This window comes from Scyliorhinus torazame, chromosome 2 (genome assembly GCF_047496885.1).
Source record: "Scyliorhinus torazame isolate Kashiwa2021f chromosome 2, sScyTor2.1, whole genome shotgun sequence".
Lineage (NCBI taxonomy): Eukaryota > Metazoa > Chordata > Chondrichthyes > Carcharhiniformes > Scyliorhinidae > Scyliorhinus > Scyliorhinus torazame.
This window is the reverse complement of record NC_092708.1, coordinates 158005011-158021012: the sequence shown is the minus strand read 5'-3', so window position 1 is coordinate 158021012 and position 16002 is coordinate 158005011. Positions and strand designations below refer to the sequence as shown.

Genomic DNA, 16002 nt, shown 5'->3' with positions numbered 1-16002 from the left:
TCCCAGCCCGGGGCCGGGCCGAAGAATCCCCGCGACCGGCGCGAATCTCGCCACGCCGCCCCGACGCAATTCTCCGCAGAGCATAGAATCGGTGCCATTGGTGCCACCGTGGTTGGCGTGCGCCGGTCGGAGGCCGCTCTACATGGACCCCCCGCCGATTCCCGGCCCGGGACAGGCTGAGTAGCCGTCGTAAAAAAAACAGTCCCGCCGGCACCGTTCACACCTGCTCTCAGCCAAGTGGGACCTCGGCATTGAAGGGTCCAGGGGAGGCGGGTGGGGGTGGGGGATGGGGGGGGAGGGTGGGGGAGGTGGGGAGGCCACCGAAGTGGCTTGGCCAGCGATTGGGGCCCACCAAAAAGGCAGGCCGACCTCTCTGGCTGGGGGCCTCCTTTCTTCCCCGCCGGCCCCTGTAGCCCTGTGCCATGTTGTGTCGGGGCTGGCGTGTTGAAGGGAGCCACTGCGCATGCGCGCATTGGCGCCGGTGCCACTGTGCATGCGTGGACACCGCGACACCCAGTTGACGCTGGGATCCGCAACTGGAGCGGTGTGGTCCGCTCCAGTGCCGTGCTGGCCCCTTGTAGGGTCCTGAATTGCTGATCCTGAGGCCATGTTTCCGACGGCGTCAACACTTAGCCTCAGGATCACAGAATCCCGCCCTATTTACCTTTTACAGGATTTGCATCTACTCTTAAAAAGCATAAGTCACACACTGCGGGAAACAGACCTCTCTACAGCAGAAATAGGACTTGTTTGAACACTACGGAGTTTCTACCCCCTTTCTATGGACTCTGAAAATGTAGCCTTGTCTTCTGAATCCGAGTTCGCGCAACCATATTGGATAAGGCATGGAGTCTCCATGAATCTGCAAAAACCCCAGGGGCTGGATTCTCCGACCCCACGCCGGGTCGGAGAATCGCCGGGGGGCAGTGTGAATCCACCCCCCCCCCCCCGCTGGCTGCCGAATTCTCCGTCGCCTTGGATTTGGCAGGGGCGGGAATTACGCCGCGCCGGTCGGCGGCCGCTGGCAGCCGCCCCCCCCGTGATTCTCCGGCCCGCAATGGGCCGAGTGGCCGCCCATTTTCGGCGGGTCCCACCGCCGTATGTTACGACAGGTACTTACCGGCGGGACCTGGCTCCACGGGCGGCCTCCAGGATGCTCGGGGGGGCGCGAAGGGATCTGGCCCTGGGGGGGGTGTCCCCATGGTGGCCTGGCCCGCGATCGGAGCCCACCGATCCGCGGGCGGGCCTGTGCCGTGGGGGCACTCTATTCCTCCGTGCCGGCTGGTGTACAGTCTGCGATGGCCGGCGTGGAGTTGAATCCCACCTGCGCATGGGCTGGGATGATGCCAGCATATGCTGGCGCTCCCACGCATGCATCAACTCGTACCGGCCGTTGGAGGCCCTTCGGTGCAGGTTGCCGTGGCGCCAAACTCCTTCCACGCCAACCGGCGTGGCGCAAACTACTCTGGCGCCGGCATAGCCCCTGAAGGTGCAGAGGGTTCCGCACCTTCGGGGTACCCGACGCCGGAGTGGTTCATGCCACTCCTTCGCGCCGGAGTTGTCCACCCCGCCGGTTTCCGAAGAATCCCGCCCCTGGATCTGTGTGGCAAAACTTTATTTTTAAATTTTAAACGTGAATCTTAGCTGTAAATTAAACCTCTTTCTTGGGGACTTTACTTATGTTCTGTACTAGTATTTCATCTTCATCCATTTCTGGTTTTCTCATGTAACACATGATAAATTTTATTAATACCATTGCACATTCTAGTCAAAACTTATTTTTTGCAGTTTAAACTTTTTTAGGTCTTGTGGCTCAGTCAGTAGCATCCCTATTACTGAACCAGATGCTTTAGGTTCAAGTCCCAGTCCAAAACTTGTTGGATACCGAAAGAGTGTTGATGACATGGGTAAATAGGTTGATAATCAGCCTACTAGTCCTTCCAACACTTCCCCATTATTCCCCAAAGGGAAAAAGTATGTGTGTGAAGATAAGATACAAACTTTATTCCAATTCAAGATTGTTTCGTGATTCATTTTGGGCATGTCATTAAATACATTAATCAATATCCTTTTTAACAGACCAGGAAATAAACCAAATTCTGAACACTTTGTTGAATTGTGACAGTAAAGGTTGCTTATCTTCCAGGTTGATTTGTGCAGTAAAAAGCTGGATCGAGCAGAACAGCTCATTGGTGGGCTTGGTGGTGAGAAGACTCGCTGGAATGACACTGCCATAAATTTAGGAATACAATATACTAACTTGACAGGTGACATCCTGATTTCTTCTGGAATTGTGGCATATCTTGGGGCCTTCACATCAATCTATAGACAGGTAAACTAAAAATAAAACCAAGAAAGTGGATGGAATATGTGGAATTTTTCACCAATCTTTCTATGTGCTTTTCGCTAGAATTGATATAACAATGACAACATTTATTCTTAATGCAAATTTTGATTTTAATTTTATTCTCAGCTTAGAATATTCAATATTCAGGGGCGTTCATGAAAATGTTTGCTAGAGGGTTTAAAATTATGTAATTTAGATGGCCATGTAATTTTCCTGTGTTTGTTCCACCAACAAACGCAGACTCCCATCAGAGCATTGTGAGTCCCCATTGATTGTAGAATCAAAGGACCTGACATTCATGATCAAAACATTCAGTTTTTCTGAAGTAGCCTCCAAAAGTCTTCAGGCCATTAATCAGTCAGGGCAGTCCATTTCATTAATCACTGAGGCCAGCCTGGGTTCAGAGATGGCATTGTACCATGCGGTAGTCAAACTCGTTGAAAACAAAGTGAAGTTTTAAAAACTCGGTCACACCTGGGAATCTCCTTTTAATCACCCTAACATACTCTAAAAATGATCTAAAGGGCCCAAACCTTTGATTAAAAAATTTGCTGCAAGAAATCGATTCCTTTGAGCTCGGATCCTCGATTGTCACGGAAACCCACTGAAACCTGACAAAGGCGAGAAGTATTGAAAAAATGGTTCCTTCAGCGGAATCATTAAAAATGAAACTGCATTTAAAGCTGTACTCCCCTGATCTGAAAAACAACCATGGATAATAAATCAACCCTACCAAATCAATTGGGGCTGATACAATGGCTTGACCAGGTGCAGATACATGATAGCTTCAGGATTAGATAGGAAGACAAGGTTGAACAAGTGAATTCACTACTGTACTCCAGAGGTCCGATAACTGATGACATTATTGCAAAGCAAGGAATAAATGATTCGTCAAATAAGTTTGAGGATGTTCTGAAATCCATCGATACCTACATTAATTTAAGAAGCAATAACATTTTAGAGCGAAAAATGTTCAACAAGTGAGTCCAACAGCCTGGAGAACTCAATAAGCTAATTATACAGATTGGCTGATGGCTGTGACGACAGCGCCCTTAAGCCGGAACATATACAAGACCAAGTTGGATTGGGTGATAATGCACTCTTGGACATACTACAAACCAAAGGAGATCTGACTCTAGAAAAGGCCATCTGATTAGTCAGGCAGTTTGAAATTCACCAACAACACCAGTCCGTATTACGTGACAAGGTTAAGCCACTATATAGAGCAACCCCAACAGTCCCGCTCGTAAGTAACAAAAGGCCAGCGAGGCTCCACCCAAACAGATCACAAGATGGTGGGAGACCATGTTGGCACCATGGAGCCAACAGACCTCACAGACGAGAACAATGTCCAGCAAACTCTGTGCAGTGTTTCAGCTGCAACAGGCTGGAAAAAGTTGGGCTTTGGAAAGCTGTGATGGCGAGATGTGTGAAGGATCCCAAAACAATCCACAAGATTAAGGTACCACACTACGAAGAAGTTCAGCTGTGCTTCTTGGGTGAGATCACAGACCCTTTATTTTTAGAGTGCTGACATCTCTGTAAATGGTCACCTCAGCAATTTCAAATTAGACATGGGAGCCCGTGTCATGAGCCTCTCAAATAACAAACCATGGCTGGTAACACAATAACTGATGCCATCCACAGTACAACTGTATGGAGCAGGCGGCATAAAGCTTCTAGTTAAATGTATGTTGCAATCCACACTCCAAAACAAAACTAAATGGGACACATTATTTGTACTCCACAATCAATAATTTTCACTCTTGAGCATGAAAGCCTGCGTGAAGCTCAATCTCCTGCAGAAAATTGATGAGGTTAACCAGCAAGGGTCTGGATTCAGTTCAGAAAGAGTTTTTGAAACTTTTCACTGGGTTGGGACGGCTGAAGACTGCATATAGTATTACATTGAGAGAAGATGCCAAGCCTGTGTCCCTGTTCACTCCATGGGAAATACTGCACCTGCTTATGAAGCAAATACAGCAGCAACAGAACGATATGGCCAAAATGGGGATCATCTCCCCTGTCATTCAACCGATGGAATGGTGCTCCGGGATGGTTCCTGTGCTGAAGCCAAATAGTTTCATTTGCACCTGTGTCTAGCTGACGCAATTCAACAAAGCAGTGGCGAGAGAAATCCACCCATTGTCCTCGGTGGATGGCAGCCTGATTGCACAGTATTACATTGAGAAAAGATGCCAAACCTGAGTGCCTGGTCACATGATGTCAACCTGGTCGATGAGCTTGAGTTGTATTCTCAATCCGTACGAAAGCAAATGCTGGGAAAGCTTCAGCAAATATGCCAGGATCAGTTGCGAGATGAGTGTGTCTGCATCCGTAGTTCCTGTACACAAGGGTGGCCACAGCAGAGGCCTGGTAGCAATGTCGTAAAAATGTGTTTGAACAGCCAAAACACTTCACCATGATAGATGATCTGCTGGTATATAATCAGTGATTCATCCTTCCAGTCTCCCTTCAGCTGGAGATTCTCCACCGAATCCAACAAGGACAGATGGGCATGTGCAGAGCACGGCCCAGTCTGCAGTGTGAAGGTCGGTAATATCAAGGACAATTGAAGAAATGATCTCAAAACTGCCAGGTGTGCATGCTGCACACACCTGCTCAGAGGGAGCCCCTTATCCCCACACAGTTCCTTAACAGGTCATGGGAACTGTTGGGAATGGATTTATTTGAGTTTAATGGCAGGGTTTTCCTCATCTTGGTTGATTACATTTCCCGATGGATCAAAGTGAAGCAGTTACACAGGATCATCATAGTGTAGGTTGTTAGGTCCGTGAAAGGAACGTTTGTGAGCCATGGCATCTTTGACAAGGTGGTGTTCGATAATGGATGAATGCCTCACTGGATTTTACATCAGTTATTGCTTTTAACAACTTACCAGTTCCCCAAGATATCCACAATTTAATCGAAAAGACTAAAGTCTTCCCAATTTCACTTTTAGCATATAGATCCACCCCGCTGCAATGTGGATTGTCCACTTCAGAGCTCCTGATGGGCAGAAAACTTTGCACTCAATTCCCAATGCTGCCAAAGAAATTAATCCCAGTGTTGTCAGTCAAGGTCTACCAGATGGTTCAGGACCAAGAACAGTCCTACAATCGGAGCCATCGCACTAGAAACCTGCCCAGGCTAAACCGGTTTGGATCAGGGACTTGGAAAGTGAGTGTGTCACAGTCTGGACAGACGATGATCAACCAACATCATATCTGATACATCGGTGAACAGGAGGAAAGTTTTCCTCATCCCTCCAGAATCAGACGTGGTGGAAACGCAGAATACTATGATTTCAACTCCAAACCAACAAAGCATACCCAAAGCAACTGAGCCTACACTCACTTGAATGAAATCTGGAAGGATTGTCAAGGTTCCAGGCCGTATGAATTTATATAGTCAGAGACTTGAGGGTTGGAGAAGGGATAGAACATAAATATATTGAGTATGACTTGGGGAAAGTGAAGTGTAAGGGTATTTAGCATAATAAGGATCAATGTAGGACTGGAGAATAATGTGATGTAAAGGGCCACACGGCAAGGGACCTGGGTCAGTCAAAGAATAAGCAGAAACCTGTGAAGATGTAGCATGAAGTTAGCTCCTAGTTTGGGATAGTGTGTATGTGTGTGACCAGTAAACACCGCTGTTCAACCTTACAAGCCTCTGAACCTCTTGGTGAGACTGACTAAACAAACCCTTAACACTATTCCTGTGTACTTGAAATGCGTTGGCAAAATTCTGGTACATGAAGCATTTCCCACCATGGTTGATGTTATAGGCTTAGATAATAGATAACATAAGGGTGTTACCTCTTTTTTCTGTAATATCAGTGACAATGGACAAGCAAATGCAACATCTAAACCTGCTTTGTTTAAATTTGCAATTTAGCAATGTGCTAATGACCAAATAATCTGTTTTTGTAAATGTTGATTTATGGGATAAATATTGACACAGACTGCAGGGAAAACTCTCCCTCCCCCTCTTTGAATGCATGGCTATGGGATCTATTTTCAGACATGTGTGAGGATAACAAGGGTTCAGTTTAACGTCTCATGTGAAAGACAGCACCTCCGGCAGTCCAGAGTCCTGTTGAGTGCCAGTCTAGATTCCAATATCAATTGTCTCCAATAGGGCTTGAGGCCATGATTTTCTGACTTGAGCTGTCACCTGACTGAAGTAATTCCCTAGCTTTGAGATGTTTGGTAGAATACATTAGAGTAGGAGGATTGTCACTGTTTCTATGAAAGAAAAGATTCTGCGCCAGTGTAATTCTTTGGGGACATGCACAATTTTATGAAGATGCACATGTGTCATTTATTTTCCTGATGCGTGTGTGCAACAAAACTGACATGTCTGAGCCCTGACTTCATGCTAGTTTGGGAGGCAGGGAGGTGCAACTGTATTTTTTTGGTGAGTCTCCCTTGTGCCAAACCTCTTGTTCCCTGAATACAAAATCTACCTACGGACTCTAAAACATGCACAGCAGTAAGTCTGTAAACGTAGTCGTTGTTCTTGACCATTTTCAAGTAGAACCAAGTCTATTTTGGAACTGAATCAAACACTCTTTGTAAACAATGGCCCTTAGTAGATTGGGGGACCAATACTGTAATTCACACTCTGTTTCCTCTATCCTGTCATCATAGAATCATAGAATCCACAGTGCAGAAAGAGGCCGCCCGACCCATTGAATCCACGCCAGCCCCTGGAAAGAGCACCCCACCCGGGCCCACACATGTAAATAAACTTAGCTGCCTTGACTTAAGTAGGATCAAAGGTTTGTTTTTTGATTTCAAGCCAATTAGTTTCTTAGTTTAAAAAAAAAACTCTTGAGCACATTCACTTCTTGTCCTAAAAACTGAGACACACTCACATGATATTAGTAATGAAATTAAAATAGCAAACATTCAAAATACACGGAGGCTATGATTGAAACATCGAAAATAGATCCAGGAGTAGGCCATTCCACCCTTCGAGCCTGCACCACCATTCAATATGATCATGGCTGATCATGCAGATTCAGTATCCCACTCCCGCTTTCTCTCCATACCCCTTGATCCCATTAGCCGCAAGGGCCACGTCCAGCTCCCTCTTGAATATATCCATCGAACTGGCCCCAACAGCTTTCTGTGGTTGAGAATTCTACAAGTTCACAACTCTCTGAGAGAAGACGTTCTTCCTCATCTCAGTCCTGAATGGCTTACCCCTTATTCTTAGACTGTGACCTTTAGTTCTGGACATCCAAAACATCAGGAACATTCTTCCCGCATCCAGCCTGTCCAGTCCCATCAGGATAATATATGTTTCTATGAGATCCTCTCTCATTTTTCTCAACTCCAGTGAGTGCAAGACTATTTGATCCAGTCTTTCTTCATATGTCAGTCCTGCCATCCCGGGAATTAGTCTGGTGAGCCTTCGCTGGACACCCTCGATAGCAAGAATGTTCTTCCTTAAACTAGGAGACCAATACTGCACATAATACTCAAGGTGTGGCCTCACAAGGCCCTGTATAACTGCAGCAAGGCATCCCTACTCCTATACTCAAGTCCTCTCATTATGAATGCCTGCCAGCATGCCTTTAGCTTTCCTCATCGGCTGCTGTACCTGCATGCTCACCTTCAGCAACTGTTCCACCATGACACCCAGGTCTCGACGCACTTCCCCTTTTCCTAAACTGCCACCATTCAGATAATAATCTGCCTTCTTGTTTTTGCCACCAAAGTGGATAACCTCACATTTACCCACATTATATTGCATTTGACAAGTATTTGCCCACTCAGCCAGCCTGTCCAAGTCATTTTGCATCCTCCTCACAGCACACACTGCCACCCAGCTTAGTGTCGTTCGCAAATATGGAGATATTGCATGCAATTCCTTTGTCCAAATCATTCATGTATATTGTGAACAGCTGGGATCCCAGCACTGAACCCTGCGGTATCCCACTAATCATTGCCTACCACTCTGAAAAGGCCCCATTTGTTCCCACTCTCTGCTTCCTGTCTGCCAACCAGTTCTCCATCCATGTCAATACATTACCCCCAATACCATAAGCTTTAATTTTGCTCGCTAACCTCGTGTATGGGACCTTGTCAAAAGCCTTTTGAAAGTCCAGATACACAATATCCATTGGTTCACCCTTGTGTGCTCTACTGGTCACATCCTCAAAAAATTCCAGAACATGAGGAACTTAAAGAAAATTGCTTAATGACACTTGAATGGGGGGAGGGGGTGTTGGTGCATGATTGAGCAAAATTGTTTGGTGGAGTGGTGTAATAAATATCCTGGAAACAGGAGAAACATCAGAGACCATGATTTCTCACCTGGGCCCTGAGTTAAGACACCAGTGATGGACCCGCATTTCTCACTCTCAAACTGAATGTGAAATTCTATTATGTTATGATTACTCTTGCCTCGAGGATCCTTTACTACAATCCTATCTCATAACTCATTACCAGGTCCAAAATTATTTGCTCCCTGGTTGGGTCCCAGAATGTATTGTTCTAAAAAACTGGCTTGATACACTCTCTGAACTTATCCTTAAAGCTACGTTTGCCAATCTGATTTGTTCATAATTGTAATATCACACCTGGAGAACAAACCGCGTGCTTCAAAAGCAACAATCTATTAAAGGGAGAGGTTGGTTGAACTCCATGATACATTTTGTGTTCTGAAAATGCCTCGCCCATAACAATTGGGGGCTCGAGGGGGATAAAAGTCTATCTATTGGATTGGCTTTTGTGAACTTAAAGACAGGAAAGAGTTGTTGCTTTTCCGATGTGGTATTTTAGTTTAAGTGGGGAGAGTGTTGTGAACAAAGGCTCTTTCGGAGGCTCAGAATTTTTTGGGGGTGGATGCGTTAACATGTGATACCTTACTGACAGAGACTAAAAACAGACTGTTAGGTTTGGCAAAAGCATTGCAGTTAACACTGCCTAGCAAAATACAAAAAAATGAGGTAGTTATGGCGGTATCTGCGCATTTACGTTTGCCTGTGATACATTCTGACTCATTAGATATGGCATAGCTCCAGTTGCAGATTAAGCAATTTGAACATGAAAAAGAATTAAAGCAACTTGAACATGAAAAAGAATTAAAGCGGCTTGAATATGCAATGAAAGAAAAAGAAAGATAGAGGTAGTGAGGAAAAAGAAAAGGAGAGAGAAGAAAGAAACAAAGAATGAGATAGAGAGGCAAAGGAAAAAGAGAGAGAGTTTTAACTTCGGAAAATGGCTCTGAAACATGAAAATCAGTTAAAATTGGCAGAAGCAAAGGGACACGTACAGTTTGAGGATAGTGATGAGGATAATGAGACAGAGCGTCATAGTCGAAGACGTGGTGGGGATCTATTTAAATATGTCCAAGCACTGCCAAGGTTTGACGAGAAGAAGGTAGACGCCTTTTTCATTTCATTTGAGAAGGTAACTAAACAAATGCAATGGCCACAGGACATGTGAGTATTACTGATTCAAACAAAGCTGGAAGGTAGAGCTAGTGAAGTGTTTGCATCACTACCGAAGGAGGTAGCTGCAACGTATGAGGAGGAGAAGAAATCCATCTTAAGTGCATATGAGCGAGTGCCTGAAGCTTACAGACAAAGGTTTAGAAATTTACGGAAAGAATTTGGTCAAACATACATGGAGTTTGAAAGGCTCAAACAGAGTAATTTTGATAGGTGGATAAGGGCTTTGAAAATAGACCAAACGTATGAAGCTCTCAGAGAAATTATACTTTTGGTGGTTGAAGAAAAGCACTGAGAAGACTGATGTGGTAAAACAAGATACGACAGTGGGGTTTGTTAGAGTGGTAAAGGAAAGCCCAAGGGAAGCGAAGGAGGTGCAAACGATTGTACAGCCTGTTCAAGAAGTAATTGTTAAGAAGGTGCCGGATGTCTTTGAAGAATTTACTTGTGTGGGTAAAGTTTACTCATGTGTATCAGGAAGAGCAGGTAAAGAAGTCACAATTTTAAGGGATACAGAGGCTAGTCAATCTTTAATGGTAAGAATTGAGGAATTATGTAGTTTGGGAAGAATGTTGCCAGAAAAGGTGGTGATATGTGGAATTCAGGGTGAGAGGAGTAGTGTTCCATTATATAAGGTAAGGTTGGAAAGTCCAGTGAAGAGTGGTGAAGTGGTAGTAGGAGTAATAGATAAACTATCTTGTCCAGGAATACAGTTTATCTTGTGTAATTATATAGCTGGATCGCAGGTGGGAGTGATGCCTACTGTGGTTGATAAGCCAGTGGAAAATCAGGCAACTGAAGTGTTGAAGGACGAATATCCTCAGGATTTTTCCGGATTGTGTAGTAACAAGGTCGCAAAGTCACAGGTTAAGACAAGAGGAGAAATCAAAGAGTGAAGATGAAGTTGAAGTGCAATTATCAGAAACGATTTTTGATCAGATGGTTGAAAAAGAACAAGAACAGGTGGAGAATGAGGCAGATATTTTTAGTTCAGGAAAATTGGCAGTGTTACAACATAAAGATGTAGAAATAAAACGGGTATATCAGAAAGCATATAAGGAAGAGGAATCTGAGAGTATACCAGAGTGTTATTACCGTAAAAGTGATGTCTTGATGAGAAAATGGAGACCTGTACATATGCAGGCGGATGAAAAGTGGGCAGAAGTTCATCAAGTAGTATTGCCGGTAGGGTATAGAAAGGAGGTGTTGCGAGTTGCACATGAGGTACCAGTGGGAGGTCATTTGGGAATGAGGAAAACTCAAGCTAAAATCCAGAAACATTTTTATTGGCCTGGACTACATAAAGATGTAGTTAAATTTTGTCAACCATATCACACATGTCAAGTGATAGGGAAACCTCAAGCAGTGATAAAACCAGCGCCTTTAATACCCATTCCTACATTTGAGGAACCTTTTACGAGAGGCCTAATTGATTGTGTAGGACCGCTTCCTAAAACAAAAAGTGGGAATCAATATCTTTTGACTATAATGGATGTGTCTACTAGGTTTCCAGAGGCCATTCCAGTACGTAATATTAACGCTAACAGGATTGTGGAGGAGTTACATGAATTCTTTACTAGATATGGACTACCCACAGAAATCAATTGGATCAAGGATCAAATTTTACTTCAAAGTTATTCAAAGAAGTTATGGATAGCTTAGGAATAAAACAATTTAAATCAACTGCGTACCATCCAGAATCGTAGGGGGGAATCATTAGAAAGGTGGCATCAGACATTAAAGACAATGTTGAGGGCGTATTGCCAAGATTATCCAGAGGATTGGGATAAAGGAATCCCATTCGTATTGTTTGCAATTAGGGATGCACCTAATGAGTCTACCAAATTTAGTCCTTTTGAACTAATGTTTGGTCATGAGGTAAGAGGACCACTTAAATTGATTGAGGAAAAATTGGTGGGTGAGAAATCGGAAATTACACTATTGGATTACGTGTCAAATTTTAGGGAACGATTAAATAGAGCAGGTGAATTGGCTAGACAACATTTAAAAGTTGCACAAAATGTGATGAAACGCCAAGCGGAACAGAAATCCAAAGTTCGTAGTTTTGCCAATGGGGATAAAGTTTTAGTGTTGTTACCAGTGGTAGGTGAGCCTTTAAAAGCTAGGTTTTGTGGACCGTGTCAGATTGAAAGGAAATTAAGTGAGGTGAAGTATGTGGTATAAACACCAGATAGAAGGAAAACTCACCGAGTGTGTCATGTGAATATGCTTAACAGGTACTTTGAAATGGAAGGAGAGAAAAAGGAGGTTTTAATGATTCTAACTCAAAGTGACGAACCAAATCCAGATGACTGTGAATTTGACATACCTCAAATTAAATTGGAAAATGAGGATGTTCTTAAAAATTGGGATGAATTGTTAAGTTACCTTCCAGAGGAAAAACGAACTGACCTGAAAGAGCTATTGATATCACATGGGCAATAAATTGGGAAGTTATGAGATAAATTGGGAAGTACTTATGGCTATACACGATGTAGATGTGGGAAATGCTGTTCCGATCAAACAACATCCATATACACTGAACCCTTTAAAATTGGCACAGGTTATCAGAGAGATTGAGAGTATGCTTAAAAATGGCATAATTGAAGTGGTTGCAGCCAATGGAGCTCACCCATAGTGATGGTACCTAAACCAGACGGTACCCAACGGTTGTGTGTGACCTCCCCCGCCGCCGCCCCCCCCCCCCCCCCCCCCCCTGCACTAAAATTAAAATTCCACCTAATTCTCAAATTTAACACGCTGTTTACAAGCACTCTGTTCCATGATCTGTGTTTCACGTTCAATTGTAGATCTGGACACACCAGTGTCATTGGAATAGCTGATCCCTTCCTGAGATACATCATCTATTATCTGGAACATATAATATTTGCAATAAAAAAACCTTAAAATACAGTGGGAGTGATTTGAACCTGCACTAGCCATGCATGGATCGGCGGCGCGGCCAGAACATCCTGCGAGAATCGGGAAATGCGATTCTTGCCAGGGAGATCTCATTTCCCGATTGTCCCCATGCATGTCAATATTATGAGGGGGCCACCCGCTACATGATCCTCCCTCACTAAATATTCATTATTCACTGACGTCATGTCCGCCAGATTTGCAACAGCTTTTTAAATACGAGATTCAGCTGAGGGGATTTCTCCGCTGATGCAAAGTTAAGTATAGTCCCGGGGGAAGAGGGTCATTCCAGGGTACTCCCCTCTGGCACTGGTTGGCAGTGGGGTAGTTGGTTGGTGGGACACCTGCCCTTGGACCAATTGAGGCCCTTAAGAGGCCACTCCAGTGCTCTTCTCGTCGCCTCTGGTATTTTATCTGGCAGGCTTTACTTCCTGATCCTGACCATTATTAGGGTGCGGGGGTGGTGGGGGCTGGAGGTGCTGGGAACCTCCTGTTTGGGGAACCCTGTGACAAATGGAGGGCCAACCAAGTGGAAAGTACCACCGTCCTTTGGGTCACTGTTTGTGTGGAGACTGCACGTTCTCCCCGTGTTTGCGTGGGTTTCCTCCGGGTGCTCCGGTTTCCTCCCACAGTCCAAAGACGTGCAGGTTAGGTGGATTGGCCATGCTAAATTGCCCCTAGTGTCCAAAAAGGTTAGGAGGGGTTATTGGGTTACGGGGATAGGGTGGAAGTGAGGGTTTAAGTGGGTCGGTGCAGACTCGATGGGCCAAATGGCCTCCTTCTGCACTGTATGTTCTATGTTCTATGTCTCTTGAATCCCACCCAATTGCAAGCAGCAGATAGCCTATTGGGGTGATTGTAAGACCTCAATTTTAAATCGCCATATGGAGTGTTGTGTGGGAATTTAAATATCATCATGTGTCTCAGCAGAGCTCCAAGTAGGTAATGACTTCATTGAATTTCAAAAGTCAGAGTCTTTCATTTTAATCAGCCGAAGTGATGTTACTACCTTGGCAGGGAAACCCAGAGTCAAAGATTGGCAAATTCAGCAAAGTCCTGATTTTTTTAAAGGTTTATATTGGGCCACGAAGCTGAAATGTTTGAGTACAGTCAGAATTCCTCTGAAAATGTGTCTGAAAAGTATTTTGTCAGCATTTGTTGCAACTGTGTCTTGATCATTGATTTCTGGACTTCTGGGCGGGATTCTCTCAGCCCATGCCGCTTCGGAGGCGGGCGGTGACCGGACAATCGGCGCCATTGACGCCCCCGGCGATTCTCCGCCTGGGATGTGCCGAGTGGCCGCCAAAAAAGCCCGAGTTCCGCCGGCGCCGTTCACATCTGGTCTTACCCGGCGGGATCTCGGCATCCATCCTGTCGGGGGTGGCCTGGTTTGAGGGGGGGGGATCTGGCCCCTGGGGGGCCCTCCGCCCGATCGTGGGCTGGCCTCTCCTGGTGGGGGTCCCTTTTACTCCGCGCAGGCCCCTGTAGCCCTACGTCATGTTGCATCGAGGCCGGCGCGGAGAAGGAAGCTACCACACATGCGCGCCGGTCGCAGTGCGCATTCACGCCAGTTGCAGAGCGCATGCGCAGACCCGCACCGCCCATTTGACGCCGGTATTGGCAGCTGGAGCGGCGTGGGTCACTCCAGTGTCGTGCTGGCCTCCTGTAGGGCAGAGGATTGCTACACATAGCGGTCCGATGATGCCGTCTTTAAACTCTCCAGTTTTTACAATGGCGTCAACACTCTGCCGTCAGAAGGGAAAATCCCACCCCATGCCATGATAATTTTATCAAAAATAGTCAAGTAAGTTCTAAAGTCACTGGCCTCCATTTTGTGCTTCATCACAGCATTATGCCAGAGGTCAGGAATATGACAGTGAGGAGATGGAACTGCAACCCTCACCCCCACCCACCTGCTCCATCATTTAAACGTGGACTTGTATTCCAACTCCTAACATTGCACATTTAGGGAATTTGACAGTTTAAGTCATCCAGAATTCCATGAAGCAAAGCAACCATTTTTTACCATCAATATTTTTTCACTATCCAGTGCACACATAATATGCTTCATGCTTACCACTTTCCTGTACTTTGACTTTGGTTCTCATCTTAATTGTGACTTCTGATTATTTGTAGCTCCAAACACATAAATGGGTGGAACAGTGCAAGGCAATGCGCATCCCATGTTCTGACGATTTCTCTCTGACAACTACTTTGGGGGATGCTGTAAAAATTCGAACTTGGAATATTGCTGGATTACCTACTGACAATTTTTCCATTGACAATGGTATCATCATATCGTAAGTAGCAAACAGTTGATACAAATGATACCAAACAGGTAGTATGGATGAAGTTTTGCAATTAATCGTTTTGCTTGAAGGTTGCTTCTAGAATTTGAAACTAGCAACCTCATAAGGGCAGGGCACCATCCGGGCCAATATCCGGCATGGACAACCTACCACTTTGGCACCCTGGTAGAGTCATCTGGGCACCCTGGAAGTGCAGGCTGGCACTGCCAGGGTGCCCAGATGACAGTGCCAAGGCACCAGACTGGCAGTGCCTAGATGGCAGCAGGAGTGCCAGGGTACCACCCTGCCCAGAGCCTGACCATCGGGGGCTTGTGATGGCCTGGGAGACCCCCCAGGTGCTGTTGCACCTGGTCCACGTTTGTGTGGACCAATGCTAAATAGTGTCATGAGAAGGTCTTCCAGGCACTGGTCCTGGGCCTTGGAAGACTTTGGCATGATCATATTTAAGTGAGGTTAACTGATCAGTTAAATATGCAAATATCGATCCCGCCCAGTAAGGCGTAACATCTCTCGAGATCTCGTTAAATCTCGCGAGGCGTCCCCATCGTCGAAAATCCCGCGAGAGGCCTCTCACGCAATTTAATGGCCTCTTCCCGTACAGTTGCGCCCAATGTCTGCTAACATGAGGGACAGGAAGGGCAGTTAGATAATCAGTAGTTTGATGGAAGAGGGTCAATGGAGCAGGAGTTGGGTTCCATAGATAAGAATGAACATGAAGGGAAATAGAAAAAAAATTAAAGAAAGGTTAGGGCAGGGGTAAAGCTGAGGGGAATTTTGACTTGGTGGGTTAGGGAAGAGAAGGAAGCATCAACAGTAAATAATCAAATGGTCTCAATCTTAAAACAAATAAGGCCATGGACTCCTCAAACTTATATGGGATGGAGGGGGCAAGGAAGAAGGGTTTAAGAAAGTACATTTAGCTTACCTGTCTGTATGAACTTTACCTTGTCTCAAATAAT

The 16002-nt window shown here is 45.3% G+C and overlaps 1 protein-coding gene across 1 annotated transcript in view; it reads left to right on the top strand.

The window, feature by feature from the left end:
* dnah7 (dynein, axonemal, heavy chain 7) overlaps positions 1-16002 on the top strand; it is a 570689-nt gene that overhangs the window by 387197 nt on the left and 167490 nt on the right. Inside the window, exons 45-46 of the mRNA XM_072478629.1 lie at positions 2147-2332; positions 14871-15034. Coding sequence (XP_072334730.1) covers positions 2147-2332; positions 14871-15034 — 350 coding nt within the window. The remainder of the gene's footprint in view (positions 1-2146; positions 2333-14870; positions 15035-16002) is intronic.